The 17842-nt window shown below is 38.5% G+C and overlaps 1 protein-coding gene across 2 annotated transcripts in view; it reads left to right on the top strand.

Annotated features, from left to right (window-relative positions):
* fgfr1a (fibroblast growth factor receptor 1a) overlaps positions 1-17842 on the top strand; it is a 49434-nt gene that overhangs the window by 10927 nt on the left and 20665 nt on the right. For both annotated transcript variants that reach the window (XM_056246880.1, XM_056246881.1), the window contains exons 3-6: positions 11473-11730; positions 11829-11912; positions 12353-12525; positions 16690-16813. In XM_056246880.1, coding sequence (XP_056102855.1) covers positions 11473-11730; positions 11829-11912; positions 12353-12525; positions 16690-16813 — 639 coding nt within the window. The remainder of the gene's footprint in view (positions 1-11472; positions 11731-11828; positions 11913-12352; positions 12526-16689; positions 16814-17842) is intronic.

The following is a 17842-nucleotide window of genomic DNA, read 5'->3' as shown; positions in this document are numbered from 1 at the left end:
GAATCTGATCTGAGAAAATCGGAATCCATGCGTTTTTTTCCTGCTTACACGTTCATGGGTCATATCCGGTCTGTGCCACATGAGAGGAAAAAATCGGATTTGGGTCACTTGAACCATGCAGTGTAAATGGGGCCAAAGACAGTGTCAGTCAGTGTTGCCAGATTGGAAATGTCCAATTATCGTACCAGAATCTCAAAATTATCGTATTTGGAAGAAAATTATCGTACAGAATACAGCTATTTATCTAGACCAACAACTTTTGACACGACCTGCAAATTACTTTATTGCTAAACTATCAACCTCAGCTTGGAAACGACCGACCTAAGCGCAGCGGCAGGAACGTTAGCTTGTGCTCGTGTGAGAGAGAGAGAGGCATTCTCCACGATGATTGGCCGAGAAGGCGTAACGTGAGGTGAGATGGAAGACATGCGTAACACCACGGACACATTCTCCTCACGGTCATGACGGTAGACGTAGGATACACAGCTAGATAAATGAGTACAGAAGCCCTATGATTACAACCACCGTCATTTGTCACAAAAATTCTGAAATGATCGTACATTATGGGATTTTTTTCATTGTTTATCGTACAGAGGTCAAAATTATCGTACAAATACGACAATTATCGTACGACTGGCTGGTGTGAGTGGAGGCGGGGCTAATTTGCATATTCATAGAACCGTGTATACTAACTGAGGCAAGGGTGTCGAGTTACATTCAAGCTATTTTAAGGCGTGAAATTTTTTTTTCAAGGAGATTGTTTTTAAATATGTCATTTTGGTGATCAAAGATGAGTTTTAAGAGATATAAGAGTTTTAAAGTTCCCCTGTAGTCAATCATTTTAAGTTGGTGCAGATCTAACACCCTAGATGCACTAATTCGGGGTTCGCTGGGAATATACGTTTTTATCCCCATGTCTGACTATTTTGATAACATATTTTAGTTTCTAGCCATTCGTTTGAACACTTCCCTAAGAGACTTTATTGTGACTATAATGAAGGGAGGAAGAGCCTTGATGAATTACCTTTACCCACTTAATGCGTGACAGCCAAATGGCCAAGCGTGTTGATACCCTGTAAGCATTTCCTCTACTCCTCCTCTCCCTTCTTCCTCCTGTCAGGACAGAGAGCACTTTTCCTTCTCTCCCCTCAGGCCTCCTGTGGCGTAAATGATAGTTTCAGCTGTTGATGAGTGACTGACACTCCAGCATTTGGTTACAGTTGTTTTTTTCCCCCTAGGTGGGAATACAACCTGCACAAATAACAGACTTCCTTAAGTAGCATTTTAACTTTAAACCCTTTTAAATGTTTTGGGATCGGAAGACACTTTCAAAGGCCCAAGGTCTATTTAATTGAAAGTGGGAAAAATTGGAACAAATTATAACGCATCTAATTTAACATTAATTTATTTTAATTTTTTTTACCCTTTTATAATTTGATACTTTAAATAATCTTTAACTATCTATTGTTAATGATTATAAACTGTTAGTGTTATTTTAGTATTTATATAATACATAGTATTTATAATTTTTTTGAAAATGAGCTTTCATTTTTAGATTTTAAGTTACATTTTAGTCTTTGTAATTTTGTTATGTGGTTTAGTCATTATTATTATTATTATTATCATCAATGTTATTTAATATTTCTATTTTGCTATTTAGTGTGTTTGTATTTTAGTTTGTTTTAGTAATTTTAGTACTCAAATTCAACTTATTTTATTTCAGTTAGTCGAATTGTTTAAGTTTACCTTTAATATTTCAGATTTATTTTACTGCAGCTTTATTTCAATTAACAAAAACTATTTTTAATAGTTTAATTTTAGTCAAACAAGACTTAAGCTCATTGTTTTTGCTGTTTTGGTTGGCGACTACTAGTCTACGGCTATGACACTTCTGTACATTTGTAAAACATGCTCTAGTCACAGATACAATAGATGTAAAAATAATTAATAAAATATAATTCATAAATAATTTCCTACTTCAGAAGTCTTTGAATCAGTATATTGAAAAACACAATTTACTGATTTGGTTGTCACTCAATAGTATTCCCAATATTCCCATTAAATTACTTGAAGGATATAGAAACATACTGTTAATATGTGCGTTTTCATCTATCTTAATTCCTGTTGTTCATGATTAATGTCCATTGATGCTCTTTTAATGTATGCCAATTTTCTTGTTCTTGCCACATCATTCTCTCTGTAAAACATGCTGACCATCTAAAAGGAGATGAATAAATACTTTGGGGGAAACAATGGCTGTGATTCAGCAGGGCACGCTGATCTCATTCCTGCCCCTGCGTGTACATGAGCACATTTACGCGTAGGCAAGCAGTGATTATGTTTGTACAACCGTGGCCATTGTGAACAAATGCCATTAGCATCCAAGTCCTGATGTGGTCTTTAATTGACGCAGGCTTGCATAAGGCAGGTTAATGGTAGGGGAGGTGTGTGTGTGTGTGTGTGTTTTTCTGTCACACTGTGCCCACACCTTCGTTAATCACAAGTAATGGACTGATAGTCAGAGGAATAATCAAATTTGGTCACGAAATGAACTTACTAGGCACATTCCACTTTCTTTGTGTGTTATTCTTTGTGACGGTGCACATTTCAATCCGTTATTGAGACTAAACCTCCTATATACTGTGTATATACACTCACCTAAAGGATTATTAGGAACACCTGTTCAATTTCTCATTAATGCAATTATCTAATTAACCAATCACATGGCAGTTGCTTCAATGCATTTAGGGGTGTGGTCCTGGTCAAGACAATCTCCTGAACTCCAAACTGAATGTCAGAATGGGAAAGAAAGGTGATTTTGAGCGTGGCATGGTTGTTGGTGCCAGACGGGCCGGTCTGAGTATTTCACAATCTGCTCAGTTACAGGGATTTTTACGCACAACTAGGGATGTCACGGTACCAAAATTCCAGTAGTCGGTACCGATACCGTTAAAATGTTACGGTTCTCGGTACCAATTTCGGTACCACAGCAAAATCAGTTTGAACTATTTTTTTAAAAATAATTTAACTATTTGAAAAAAAATATATATTAAATTAAATTCAATGACTTTATTATTTATGATGGTAAATTTATGAAAGGATTGAAGGCTACATGCTGTTTAAACGAAAATATTGATGATATTGAGAAATATTGCTTATAAAAAAGTCAAGTGAAAAATAAGCAACCTTCTATGCACACATTATTATTATTAGTAGTAGTATCTTTAATTAATGGAGACGTAGTTAAATCTATTGTACAGTAGCCAAATCTATTGTACAGTAGCCTAATATAATTATTTCTGTCAATTTCTTTACGTTAAACTTTTATTTTGACGGGTTGCCGTGAAGACCTTTGAGTTTCTGTGCGTGTATGATATGACGATAGTTTTTCTCAAATGAAACGGTAAAATGCTCATGAAGTGACTCTCGGAGATGAATTGAATCATGAATCATGTCACCATATCGTGAGGCAGCAGAGAGTGAGGCAGCAGAGACTGAAAACAGCGCGAGCGTCACGTCGTGCTTCAGTGTGTGTGTGAGGTAACGTTTAATGAAACCGCGCGTCTGCGCCGTTCATTCACACAAGCAGAAGATGAAGGGTTCATATTTAAATAGTCTTTTTGCAGTGTAATATACACAGACACCACATCAGCAGCGCCGCCGGACGCCATGTCAGCGGTTTCATGAAGCGGACGCAACTTCACGCCCTTCGTGCATGCATGCGCATCCAGAACCGGGTTTGACTGGGTACTCGGTACCACCGGGACTTGGTACCGTGGCGTTTAAATTTTTTTAGTACCGACTTGGTACCGAAGTACCGAATATTTTGACAACACTACGCACAACCATTTCTAGGGTTTACAAAGAATGGTGTGAAAAGGGAAAAACATCCAGTATGCGGCAGTCCTGTGGGCGAAAATGCCTTGTTGATGCTAGAGGTCAGAGGAGAATGGGCCGACTGATTCAAGCTGATAGAAGAGCAACTTTGACTGAAATAACCACTCGTTACAACCGAGGTATGCAGCAAAGCATTTGTGAAGCCACAACACGCACAACCTTGAGGCGGATGGGCTACAACAGCAGAAGACCCCACCGGGTACCACTCATCTCCACTACAAATAGGAAAAAGAGGCTACAATTTGCAAGAGCTCACCAAAATTGGACAGTTGAAGACTGGAAAAATATTGCCTGGTCTGATGAGTCTCGATTTCTGTTGAGACATTCAGATGGTAGAGTCAGAATTTGGCGTAAACAGAATGAGAACATGGATCCATCATGCCTTGTTACCACTGTGCAGGCTGGTGGTGGTGGTGTAATGGTGTGGGGGATGTTTTCTTGGCACACTTTAGGCCCCTTAGTGCCAATTGGGCATCGTTTAAATGCCACGGCCTACCTGAGCATTGTTTCTGACCATGTCCATCCCTTTATGGCCACCATGTACCCATCCTCTGATGGCTACTTCCAGCAGGATAATGCACCATGTCACAAAGCTCGAATCATTTCAAATTGGTTTCTTGAACATGACAATGAGTTCAGTGTACTAAAATGGCCTCCACAGTCACCAGATCTTAACCCAATAGAGCATCTTTGGGATGTGGTGGAACGGGAGCTTCGTGCCCTGGATGTGCATCCCACAAATCTCCATCAACTGCAAGATGCTATCCTATCAATATGGGCCAACATTTCTAAAGAATGCTTTCAGCACCTTGTTGAATCAATGCCACGTAGAATTAAGGCAGTTCTGAGGCGAAAGGGGGTCAAACACAGTATTAGTATAGTGTTCCTAATAATCCTTTAGGGGAGTGTATACAGGGCCTAAAACTAATTTTTTGCCACACCTTCTAATGGCCGGTGACTTAAGAAAATTTACCAGCCATGATGAGACAAAAACAGGCAGTTATGACACCAACATTTTAGATACCAGTGAAAATTCACATTCCTCTATTCCAATTTGATACCACAGCACAAACTACTAGCTTAACTAATATAAATGTAATAGCCTACATTTTTAAAGACAAGTAAACAGTCAGTTAACTTAACTTAACATAAATACAATACATAATGAAATGAACAGTGCTCTTCAGCTACCGAAATTTAATAAAGTAGGCTAATCAAATAAATAGTCTTCATATCCTTTTTAAAGTTCAAGAGCAGTGAGTGTTTTTTCCTTTGTCCCCTGTTGTTTGGTTAGCATTAAAAACGCAGACAGTAGCAGGATTATTAGGATGCTGTCACTTTAAGAGCGAATGCACGCACGCATCATGCATTTTGTGTTTGCGTTCGCTTAATACATAACCGACCATGTTTACTAGGATACTCGCAGAGACAGGTGTTTTTTTACATAATTTTGAGTGAATTTGTCCATTGAAGCGCAGGAAGGCATGAAAATATGCAAAACTGCATACCTCTACTTCACACGCTCTCGGAGAGGCGCTGCTTTTAGATCACGCGCTTCAGATGTTAAACTTCCCACACAGCGCCTAAATAACAAATTCCCTTTCGCGTGTTCCAGCGCTTGAATATTTACATTGGAAAGGCTGAAACTTTCGTGATGATGAAGCTCTGACTTGTCAACTGTAAAGAGAGTCCTTCACGTTTGTTCATGTTGTCACAACATTGCATTTGTTAGAATTCAAAAAATTGTTACTGGCGACTGACGCCGTTTCAAACGCCGATTTTTACTCACATTTGGCACTTGGCGAGTGTTAATTTTAGGCCCTGTATGTGTATATATAATATATAAATTACACACAGTAGTCAACATTTGAAGTGAGTCAAAACCTTTTATTAAAGTTATATATGAATTTTGAACAATACCTGTTCTTGTCTTAGGACAACTTTGATGAACTTTTTTGATCCACTTCAAATGTTGACTAGTGTAGAGATAATCAGCCGCAGATCAGATCTGAGATAAAGGGTTGGTCTTTTTCTGGCCTTTTTTGCAGTTGCTCTGACTCTATCTTCCTACTTCCATCTTTTCCTCTTCTCTACTTGACCATCGTTCTCTCATGAAAGGAAATCCCTGTGGTCATTCTCTTCATGTATTGCTTCCTCTCTTGTATCCTGAAAGGCCTCTCTGCCATATTCCAGTCTCACTCGCTCACCTCTCATTTTGTTCTTCGCCCCCCAAAAAAATCCCTTTCACGATTTACCATAATTAACGTGATTTTCAGGCACGTCAATCATTTTTTTTCCGAATGGCTTGCAGCAGAAAAGAAAAAATGCAATGGCTATTCCAGCTGGGTTGCTTTTCCAAAAATATGGACTTAAATCCAACCTAATCTGGTCAGAGAATCTGGGAGATTAACAGTCTTGAGATTTCATGGGGAGTGACTCGACTTGGCAGGGTGCATCTTTGAAAGTTAGTTGAGTTAGAAGTAGGGCTGTTTAATTAATCATAATACAAACAAGACTGTTATAAGGTGACTGCTAAATGTGTAGTCTGCAAGTTGTTCACACTTTACACATAGGCCTATTCTTCATTCCAGTGTGTGTTTCACTTTAAAACACAAGCTCTGTCATATTCTGTGATTGTTTATGAAGAGCGCAAGTGAAAGACTGAAACGGACACCACTGTATGGGCCAGATGATACGCACACTACGTTTCTTGGCTCTAGAAAGCTAGTTTTTTTTTTTTTAGGTGCTTTGGTGTGCAGAAACTCATTTAGTTATTAGTGTCCTTTTGGAGTCTCCAAGTTTCCTCTTTTGGAAAGACCTCTAAACCTACCTTAGAAAGTGTTTTTTTGAGAATCATCAATCTGGTGGTTTACTTTGCTGAGTATAGCAAAAAAATAATGTGCTAAACAAGATAAACTGCATATGCTTATTTTCACGATACGTGTGTGATTAATCAAATTTTTTCAAAAATGTTATCCAAGTCGAAAATTTTAATCTATTGACAGCCCTAATATACATATAATATACCTTTTTTTTTTAAATATTTTTTAAAAAACAATATTTCAATAGATTTAACTCTTTGGCTTTCATTTTTTGCTTCCTATTTTTTTAAACAACCTGTACACCAAATTTGTTTCCCCTTCATAAGTTTTTTTTTTCTTCAATTTAATGCTCTTATTTCCAGAGAAGTGGTTGTGCCAGACAACATCTGGACTGCTCGCACACCGGTGCATGTCCTCAGCTTGTATTGCATGGTGTTTTGTGCTTTGAAGTGACTGATGTCTTGGTAACATGCCACTATTTAATATCCTGGAAAGGAAGCATGTCGATTAATGACTATAAATCATAAAGCAGCTGTATAGTTTTCTCCCTGTGTGATTATTGTGGAATACTCTCACTTGATGCCTCGCAGTAAACAGCTTCTCTGGTGACTGGTGCAAAATGTTTTCGGCATCTGTTCTGCTCGATTCAAAATGCCAAGAGGAAATTGAAACCTCATTGTCACGAACTTATGGTCAGTTGTGTATCTGTGTTATGAATTCATCAATTATAATGTGAAGTATTTCTGGCTCACTGTCACTGAGGTCAAGTGAGGCTGTGCTTATTTAGGGTAGAAGTTAGTTTCTTTGAATGCTGTCATATTGGTTGAAAATATAAAGGTTGAAACTGTCAGGTTGGGAACCAGTTAAAAAAAACTTAATTTTTCAGTATGTGCTGAATGTACTTAAAGTGTACTTAAGAAAGTACTGGTAATATAATGAGTTGGGTTTAGGGGTAGGTTCAGGGTTAGTACCTAGTTATTACCCAGTTATTGCAATTATTATTAAGTACATACATGGTATGTCCATGTGAAACAGGGCTGTAAAATATAGTGCTACCAAAAAAAAAAAAAAATGCATTAATTATAGTATTGGTTTAACAATGGTTGGAGAGTTTTGCATGTATGAATAGCTGGATTTCTTTGACTATTTACCCCACATGATGCCTGCTATTGGGGCATGTTGTCACAAAAGGCCTATTAAAGTTTTTTTTTCCCCTAAGCAATGTGGGTGCAAATGTATACTAGCTTTTTGCTATTCCAGGTATATAATTGACTTATAAAAGCAATCCAACCTTGGAAAAGTGTTTACTTATTTAAACTATGGTTACTCGCCCTCTTTTTAAGCTTCTATTTGTGTCTAAATTAGACTAGACTAGCTCATCTTCTTGTCTCTTCCTTCATTCTTTTCTGCAGTGTTTTGGAGGGGAAAGTTGATCCCTCCCTGGCCCCTGTTCCTGTCAGGATTAAGAGCCTGTTAGACACATGTGAAGCAGGAAATACCTTAACTAGACCCTACTGAGGTCACCATGGATACCATCCCAAAAAACCTGCTGCTACAGGCCTCTCGCTCGCTCTCCTTTATTAGCAGAGTTAATGGTAGTGATGGGCGGAGTTACTACAGCAGAACTAGTCAAGAGGAAACCTGGGTTACGTTTACTATTAAAAACGTGTCAGGGGAAAGAAAAAAGCACACCAGTTTCTCCAAAGTGGTTTCATGAAATGTGCGCTGAATGCTTTTTCACAACCGCACACCTTTGGCAGACTTTTCAGAAGAAATTCTTTTGTAATTTTCTTACTTATACTTTGCAATTACGTGTTATTTTTTGGGGTCTTTTTACCAAAAGTGGCTCAATGGGATGTAGGCCACGCATTGTTTCTTTAGATTGACTCACATTTCAAAACAATAGTGTAAATGTCGTCTTCTGCAAGGTGGCAGGATTTCATGGAAATTTGACCTTTTTTTGAACAATCATCAAGTCCTGGTGCATCTTTTACAGGAAACCAGTTGGTGTCATTCAAATCCCTCAGCGCAAGTCAAATGCATTGTTGTTGAACGGAAATTAATCCAATTAGCTTTTGAATACGAAGCAGTCACCATTTGATTTGTAAATGTGAAAATCTCACCTCATCTCACGCCGTTAGTATAGAGTCAGAATTAGCATATGGTGTCAGAATTTGCTCTTTGACAACATCAGTCTATTCTTTTAAAGAGGAACCCCAACAGGGATAATCCCCTAGTGCACTGCTCCACAAGAAGCACTTCCCCTTTAAGAGTGCACAGCCAATTGCTTGAAAGGTGCAGATGAATGAATGACATGTTGATGGACAATGAATCTGCGTAATTATATTTAGACCAGACCCCCCCCGCGCCACTGGTCGCCTGGAGCAACGGGTGGGCTCAGGTGGCGGTATCCGAGGCAATGCCCCCGACCTTGCATCCCATAATCAAATTTGAGCTCTATCTCAGAATTGGCCTGACAATTGGCTCTTGACTAATTCAAACTCGGATTTGATTTAGCAGTGACTGAGCTGGTATCTTTGATCGACGTTAGAAGGTGTTTCTGCCCATCTATAGGATGCCAATTGCAACAATGTTCGAGGGTTTGACTCACAAAAATCTTTTTAAGAAAGGAGTTTCTTTGGATCAATTCTGAGACATGTTAAAATTCTTTAAGTCCCCTTGTAGTCAATAATCGTATCCCTTATCTCATCTTTGATCACCAAGCAATAGTGTTGACTTATGAATTTGCACATGGTTTGTCTTAAAGCATATTAAAAACACCACATAGACATATAAACAACATTTAAAAGCTTGATTTTCACCACAGGTGGACTTTAAGTTCTCAAATGTTATCTTAACTCTTTCCCCGCCATTGACGGAAAGTTACTGATTGCCTTGTTTTCACTGTTATACGCTAGGGGGCGCTATTACACATCTTCTGAAAGAGTACAAGACGTGAAAAAGAAGCAGAAACAAGCGATATCATTTGTAAGCAGACGCATATGTAAAATAATGCAATCGACAACATTAAACAGCGTATAAATCTTTAGGCTTTAGGACTGTGAAGCTTTAGGGGTGTTGATGAACTCGATCTACTCCATCTGTTTTTTTTTATCATTGTTCTGAATCCGATCTGGATGTAGTTTGTGACAAAAACACATTTTTCTCAGCCATTTGCTCAATGTTTTTGTTTTTGTTTTTGTTTTTTGTTAATCTTACCCACATTTAAATGCATGAAGCTACAATAAAACGCTTTTTTTTCCTCTTTTTTTTTTAAGCAGATGGTCTGTTCTTTCTTCTGATATGTTCTGGGGGCCATAAACATTTTGGGAAAATTTTCAAAATTTTTGCGGTTTGGAAAAGTATGAAATTTGATTTGAGTTATTTCCAGTTCTGGAAAAGCATAGGGAAAAATAAAAACGAAGTATGGAGAAATATTTGTGTTTCCAGACTATAGCCCTTGTTCAGTTTTCTAAAATATAAAATTCAGAATTTCTATAAATAAATATATACATTCTCCAAGCAGAGTGTTTTCATGAAATAGTTTAGTGATTGTTTAGAGACTGTCGTACACAGCTGAATGAATTCAAGGCGAGTGCCACTCAAACCAGCAACAGATTGGTCATATGATGGGGGCTTGACGAACCAGGGAAGTATACGCAATGATCCAGAAGACCCAATCAGGGACCGAATTTGAACAGCCATGTGTGGCAGAGTTTTCAGCATTTCCAAAACTCTCTGGAGTAGTGTGGACGCCAGGTGTAACTGTAGCAAAAGAGACGTGTGTAGACGAGCCCTCAGACTGTACTTTACTGGTTGGTGATTATGCAACATCAAACCACATTTACAGCATCAAACCGAGGTGAATATATGCGTTTTTTAAAGCGCTTAAGGTTTCTTCTCATCATTTAAGCACATGCTATCACTGAGCAAAACCAATAAAAATATTTCGAAATGATTATTATAAACAGGTGTGCACATAACTTATGATTAAGTTATGTGCACAATACAAATGTATTGTATTGTGGGCATCCGTGGTAATAAACTATGCACAGCAGAAAACATGGAGGGAAACCCTTTTGAGTACCAACATTACACGTTTACTTACTGGAGTAGGATTGATTGCATCATTCATGATGATAAGTGAATGAAATCATTGAGTGAAAGTTTATCATTCGGATGTGTTTTGTCTTCCCAATTTACATATTCAAACGATTTTAAACGCGGAAGAGGCGGCGAAAATCGGGACTCGCGCTCGCACAGAGAGAGAGAGGCGAGTTTGTGACAGCGTTCGAACACCGAATTTATTCCTCTTTCGTGTTTTCTTGCGCTTGAACGGACACACGCACAAAATTGTCAAAATCCCTATTTGACTTGTTTTTGTGGGGTTTTTTTCTTCAGAATTTCGAATTCTGCAAAAAGTCACGTAACTCAATATGGCCGATCATTGTTCACATTATCAATCATTGGTGTCTCTTTAGAGTACTTGTGCACATCCCTAGTAATAGTGATGCATATTATGTGTGGCTAGTTTTATGTTGTAATGCTTAATATTTTAAACAACCCAACATCTTTGTAGATTTAAGACATTGGAGTTCGATTTAACTAAGTTGGAGGTTATCCTAATGGTCGCCAGTTTGGTGGTTTTCCCTAATGGTTGGATAGGAACTTAAGAATTCTTTACGATTATTTTTAAGAACATTCTTTTCAGGAATTCAAATTATAATAACAATTTTTTTCGTCTTGTTCTTAGTGGTAGCCCTGGTTGATCCCACGCCGTTCACTCTGTATCCGGGGGATAAACTGGAGCTGAGCTGTAAAGGTAAAGAGGAGACACAGGAGGTGACCTGGACTAAGGACCATGTTCCACTGGTTGACGGAGAGCACACGCGTCTGCGCAGCGACCAGATGGAGATCGAAACAGTGGAGCCGGCCGACTCCGGTCTGTACGCTTGCTTTGCTCAGGGACCCAACAGCAACCGTACAGATTACTTCAATGTCAACGTTACAGGTGAGAAACCAATTGAATACAAAACTGCTGATAGCTTGACATTTGTATTGTTCACAAACACAACAAAAACATAACCTGATTTTCTGTTCTTTGGTCAGATGGATCGATATTCTCAGAAGATGATGATGAAGATGAGTCTTCCTCAGAGGAGGCCAAGCTATCAAGTGACCAGAAGCTGCTTCGTGAGTCACCGTTGCTCTCTTAGTCAAACTCTCTGTTCTCGAAACTCTGACTCAAAATGTCAATGCGAATCAATATTGTTAGGATTGTCGTTTCAAAGCAGGAATTATAACAGGAAATAGTGCACATTTTTGTTTTATAAACCACAGCCGTCTTGTGGAATGTGCCAAGCTTTAGTTTATTAGACTGAAAGTCTTCATGTCTTTTGATGGATTAGTCTTTAAGTCCCAAGGGCACTATCAAGCCAGTCAAAAGGAGCGAAACCATCGACCAACACCCAAATCTTGCACACTTTGATCTGTACAATCACTCTCCTGGAACGTGCTCTTATCGCTGCTTTGTATTACTGTTCTAAGATGGTCATCCTCCTGATTCTGTTCACATTGTAGTTTCATAGTAATTTTCTCAGTCTTATTTTTTGTGCTTTTTATCGCTTCCTCAGCAATGGCTCCTGTTTGGGCTCAACCTGATAAGATGGAGAAGAAGCTCCACGCGGTTCCCGCCAGCAAAACTGTCAAGTTCCGTTGCCAGGTCAACGGTAACCCTACACCAACTCTCAAGTGGCTCAAGAACGGCAAAGAGTTTAAGAGAGACCAGCGAATAGGAGGCTTCAAGGTGCGGGTAACTACACAACATCCCAATTATATCTCAGAGATGCTTTCAAAATATCCCTGTCTTAATCTTAAAGTCCCCCTGTGGTGAAAATCCAGCTTTTGATGTTGTTTATATGTCTTTGTGGTGTTTTTAATATGATTTAAGACAAACCATGTGTAAATTCATAAGTCGACAGCATTGCTGAGTATTTTCTGCTTAAAACTGCAGTGAACCAAAGACAGTCTCAAAAACACGGTTTGAAATCGCTGGTGTTTCTGACGTCACAAACGACCTTGTAACCAATCAGATCAACGTGTGATCGTCAACCAGTGGATCTCTGAGCTGAGTGAGTGAGTGGAGGCGGGGCTCATTTGCATATTCATAGAACCGCGTATACTAAATGAGGCAAGGGTGTCGGGTTACATTCAATCTATTTTAAGGCATTTTTCAAAGAAAAAAAGTTTAAATATGTTATTTTGGTGATCAAAGATTCGTTTTAAGGGATACAATTATTGATTACAGGGGGACTTTAACAGAATCGCAGGTAAAGCTGATGTGAAATTAGTCCACTGATAAACTCTTATGATGATAAATTGGTTCCCAAACTTCATTTTTGCTAGCCAGCTGCTGTGATTTGGAGGTTAAAAGGGCACCTCCTTCTCAACAGATTTGTCTTCCAGACACCTCACTGTTGCATGACAGAGGTTGAATAACCATGCCTGGAAGGCAGACATTGGAGCCGTGGGTTTCTGGTGGAGGCGGCCGACTATTGCTATTGCTTGGCTGTCCTTATTTTACTCGTTGTGCTCAGACAGATGAGAATAAACTCCAGGATAAACCAGCTCCGTCCTTGTACTCATTTAACCATGTTGATCAGGAATGTCAACAAACCCAAAGTAACGTTTAAATTGATTTCTTAGCAACGCGTCATTAGGAGAACTGCTTTGAGTGAGTTTTGGCCACAGCTTACTTGTTAGAAAATCAAAATGAGAATGCGATAATGACAGGTTATTTTTATTTGTGTTTAAATATTTCTCTAGAAAATACTACACATCAAAATTACATTTTTTTTTTCTTTTTTAATCTATTCCTCTCCCTTCTACATGACATTATAGTGGTATTCTCCACAGTTCTCTGCTTGTGTCATTGTGGACCTGTAGCGTCTGTGTTTCTCATCAAGGTGTTTTCCAGCTGGGAGACATTAGTCCTCTTCCTCTCCCTCACCGCATACACACTTTACCATCTGGAGTGTGTTTGAGGCCACTGCAATGCATACACACATGCACGCACACACAGTAACATGTGCATTGACATGGTTTTATACAGACATTTGAGTATACTAAGAAATATGCTTTCTTTGTGTGTGTGTGTGGAGGCAGACTCAGTACCATATCATAGCGGTAGTAATGCGTGCATAAATGCATCCAAACGTGTCTCTGAGCTCCAGGAGTGTGAAGGACTTCCGTCGAGGGGCCCGGCTGCAGTTTTTCGTAGTAACCTCCCCCCTGCACTCTTCCCAGTCTCTCGTGGTTTCTTTTGTTTAACAAGAGTCTGGCACAATTGTTCATTTACATTAAGTGTTTGTGAAGAGGAAGTCAGACAGACTGTGAGTGTAGCAGCTCACATCTGGGGTTCTGTTGGCCGAGAAGCTATAACCGCTTATTAATTTTGCCCAACCTAAAGCTCATTTCATCAAGCTGTTACTGCAGAGAACACATGCTCTGTTTGCTGGATCTTTATAGGTTTAGTTCACCCTAAAATAATTTGCTCACCTTTATGCACATTCCAAGCCTGTAATGACATTCATATTTCAATGTGGAACACAAAAGGAGAGGACAAAATATCAATATTTAGTACCGTAACGTTATGCTTGTGCATAACTTTGTGTCAAACAGACAAATAATTCCCAAATAGCAAAAATGTTGTCAACATCTGCCATATGCTGATACAATATAATATACACAAAATACACAAATATATTATTAGTTTAATAAAAAAAATATGTATTTGTTAAAATCACCACTGATCTGTAGAGGTCCATGTTGCTTAGCAGACGTATGTTGTTTAATAGACTGAAGTTTGATGTTCGCTGGCGGTTTATAGAGCTCTTGGCTTGAGGAGAGCTGTGTGTTCGTGGACATGGATCGGCCTGTTTCCCACTCTCCACAAGCTGTTCTCCACGGCTCTGTTCTTGTGCCTGACTGATGTTAAACTGACCTGACGGGGATTTGCTGCCAGCTCGCTCTGTTAAACTTCCTCAGCCTTTCATAGAAATGATCTTAAAAGACAATCAGCCCTCTAATGCATTTAGCAGTTTTCTGCTTTTATATGTTGGGCTGCAAGAAGATTTTGTCTATAGAAGTCTTTAATTGAAGAGTTTTGTGACTTCTGTGCCTCCATACAGGCAATTTTGCAAAGGCAGCGGCTATTTACATCAAGTGAAAATGGCAGTATTTCCTTTGCAATGAGTGTAAATTGTAGTTAAGTATTATAAAACAGTATGCAATAATAACATATTGGGTCTCATTCATGAAACACGAGCAGAACGAATTTTTGTGTAAATCGTGTGTAAAGTGGTTCTGGCGTAAATTTTCGGATTCATTAAAATGTTCGTATTTTCCAAATGTTAGTTGGTACGAAAGAAATCTGCACCTGCTCCCAGCCACGCGTAAATAGTGAGTTTAACATCCAAACGTTTTGCTCATTAATAACTTAGGCTGCATTTTAATTCACCTTAATCGGGTACATATTTACACAGCATTTTGAAAAAATATTATATATAGTAATTACATAAGTTTTTTCTTTTTACTTCTGGGACTGTTTGATTAACAGATGAAACTCCATTAACTGCATCTGTAATATGCTGCCAAGCTTGCTTTTCTTTAGGACCTGATACGCCACTATATAGCCTACGCTTGAAAATAAACTTGAACTTCTGATAATAAAACTTCGATTTCTGCATCTGAGAAATGTTTCTTTTTCATTCGCTTTTGAGAAGACATGTTGAAATCCTTCGTTTGGTGTCATAATATGATGCCCATATATAGTTGTCAGTCGGATTCAATGGGCGGGATTTATGGTAATTGAGAATGAGCGTGCACGCGCGTCACATTTACGACTGATTGGAATTCATTAACACACACACATTTCACTATCACATCTGACGTTTACGAAGTATTTGTGAATCAGGAGAAGAGTTTTCGGGAAGGTCTCTTAACGCGCAAATCACTCGCATATTTACTCGTATATTTACGAATGTTTCATGAATGAGACCCATTGAGTGTAAATGATTATGTTTATTAAATTAAATGACGTAGGGCTGTGCAACGATTAATCACGATTGATCACATCCAAAATAAAAGTTTGTGTTTACATAATATGTGTGTGTCTACTGTGTATAATTATTTTGTATAAATATACGCATGTATATTTTTAAGAAAAATGTGTTATTTATATATAATATAAATTGTATATAAATATATATACAGTGTACTGTATATACATGCAAATATTTCTTAAATATATACTGTACATGCATGTGTGTATTTATATATATATACAAAATAATTATACACAGTACACACATATTATGTAAACTCCAACTTTTATTTTGGATTTGATTAATCGTTGCACAGCCCTAAAATGCCGTCTAAAATGCCCTCCTTACACCTACCCCTAGCCATAACGATAAACGATTAGGCACTTTAATTCCACTTTTCATATATTTTCTACATATTTATTGAAAATAAATCCGATATGCGATGAGAAAAGAAAATCGGGTTGATCACGTCAAGTTTCTGCACGTCAAGTTTAGCTTTCCTGTAGCTCAAACAGTAGAGCGTTGGCGCTCGCAACGCCAAGGTCATGGGTTCGATTCCCAGGGAAAGCAAGAATTGTTAAGAATGTGAATGTGTGAACCTTAAAAATGCAATGTAAGCCGCTTTGTATAAAAGCGTCTGCCAAATGCGTTAATGTGATGTTAAAGTACTTTTGTCTGGCCCAACCAGACATTGGTGGGTGGAGTTAGTGTAAATAGCCTCAGCCAACAAGGCGGGCTATTTGCACTTAGTTTAAATAGATGCTATTTTTCTAAATAGATTACATTATGTGTTAAATTTAATTGCATTTAGGCGCGCACAGAATCTGCACACTTTTTTTAAAAAGATTTTTCATTTTACTGCACAGATTCGGGAGCGTATTTGTACCATCATAATGGAGTCGGTGGTACCGTCAGACAAAGGCAACTACACCTGCCTGGTGGAAAACAAATACGGCAGCATCAATCACACCTACCAGCTGGACGTAGTCGGTCAGTCTTATTTCTTGTCTTACCTCTACATTTTAAGTTATGTTGATGCAAATATCATCTACACCCAAGCCCAACTTTTTTCTTATTCTTTGTGTTGGTCTTTCCTTCCCCACCAGCTCAGCTGCAGTGATTTATTGCAAACCCTTTTGATTAAATCTATTTACGCTTTTAGCTAGCACGGGCAAATGATCCCCAAGGGAGGGTCGCAGAAGCACTGCAATGTTTACTTGAGTCAATCAGATGCAAATGGGTGTTGTTCACCATGCAGCTAATGCTTTGGCGCAGCACCACTAATGGTTACCATTACTTCCCTGAAATGAACCGAAGTAACGGCTCGCTTTACATTTTCCGTGCGAGCGTCTGTGTGTACGTGCTTGTCAAGGACAGGCACTCGTACTCTGTTGGTGGTGAGTGTTAAATGATCCATTGCAAATATAAAGTGTTTACGTGATGCAGTGGATGAGTTCGAGACGTGGTTAGCGGCTCAAGATGAGATCAGTGTATGTGGAGTGAAGTAATTCAAACACTGATTGGCTGACATGGACTTGATTGATGCCTTCATTAAGTAGCAAATAAATCAGTGCTGCTGTGACATCATTTGCACCCTACATACACATTCATGAGAAGACACCATTTGAATTTGTCACTCACACACAACACTCACACATCTACGGCATCAAGTCCACTTGGGACGTTCCTACTTATGAGTTCAGAGGATGTAATTGCGATGTGAGTTCATGTGCGATTTGTATCACAATAAAATGGACACGTACATTTTTCTTTCTCCTTTTTTTTATGATTGTTTGTAGATTTATAGACTTGCTTGCCGCTTTTTTTTCAGAAGTTCTGAGAGATGGGCTGTGGCTTAAAATAACATTTCCACTCATTTCCACTAAATTACAGCAATTATAATGATTTTTTAGTCTGCTTGTTAAATTGGCTGCTCCCTGTGGGCTCTGTCTGGGATATTAGCATCTAATGAACGCTAAGGATTTTTTTCTACTTTTTCTAGGTTGTTAAAATTTTTAT

This window comes from Rhinichthys klamathensis, unplaced genomic scaffold (genome assembly GCF_029890125.1).
Source record: "Rhinichthys klamathensis goyatoka isolate OS25496 unplaced genomic scaffold, OSU_Roscu_1.1 h1tg000040l_1, whole genome shotgun sequence".
NCBI lineage: Eukaryota > Metazoa > Chordata > Actinopteri > Cypriniformes > Leuciscidae > Rhinichthys > Rhinichthys klamathensis.
Note: the sequence above shows the minus strand (reverse complement) of the source record. Positions and strands in the feature narration are given on the sequence as shown.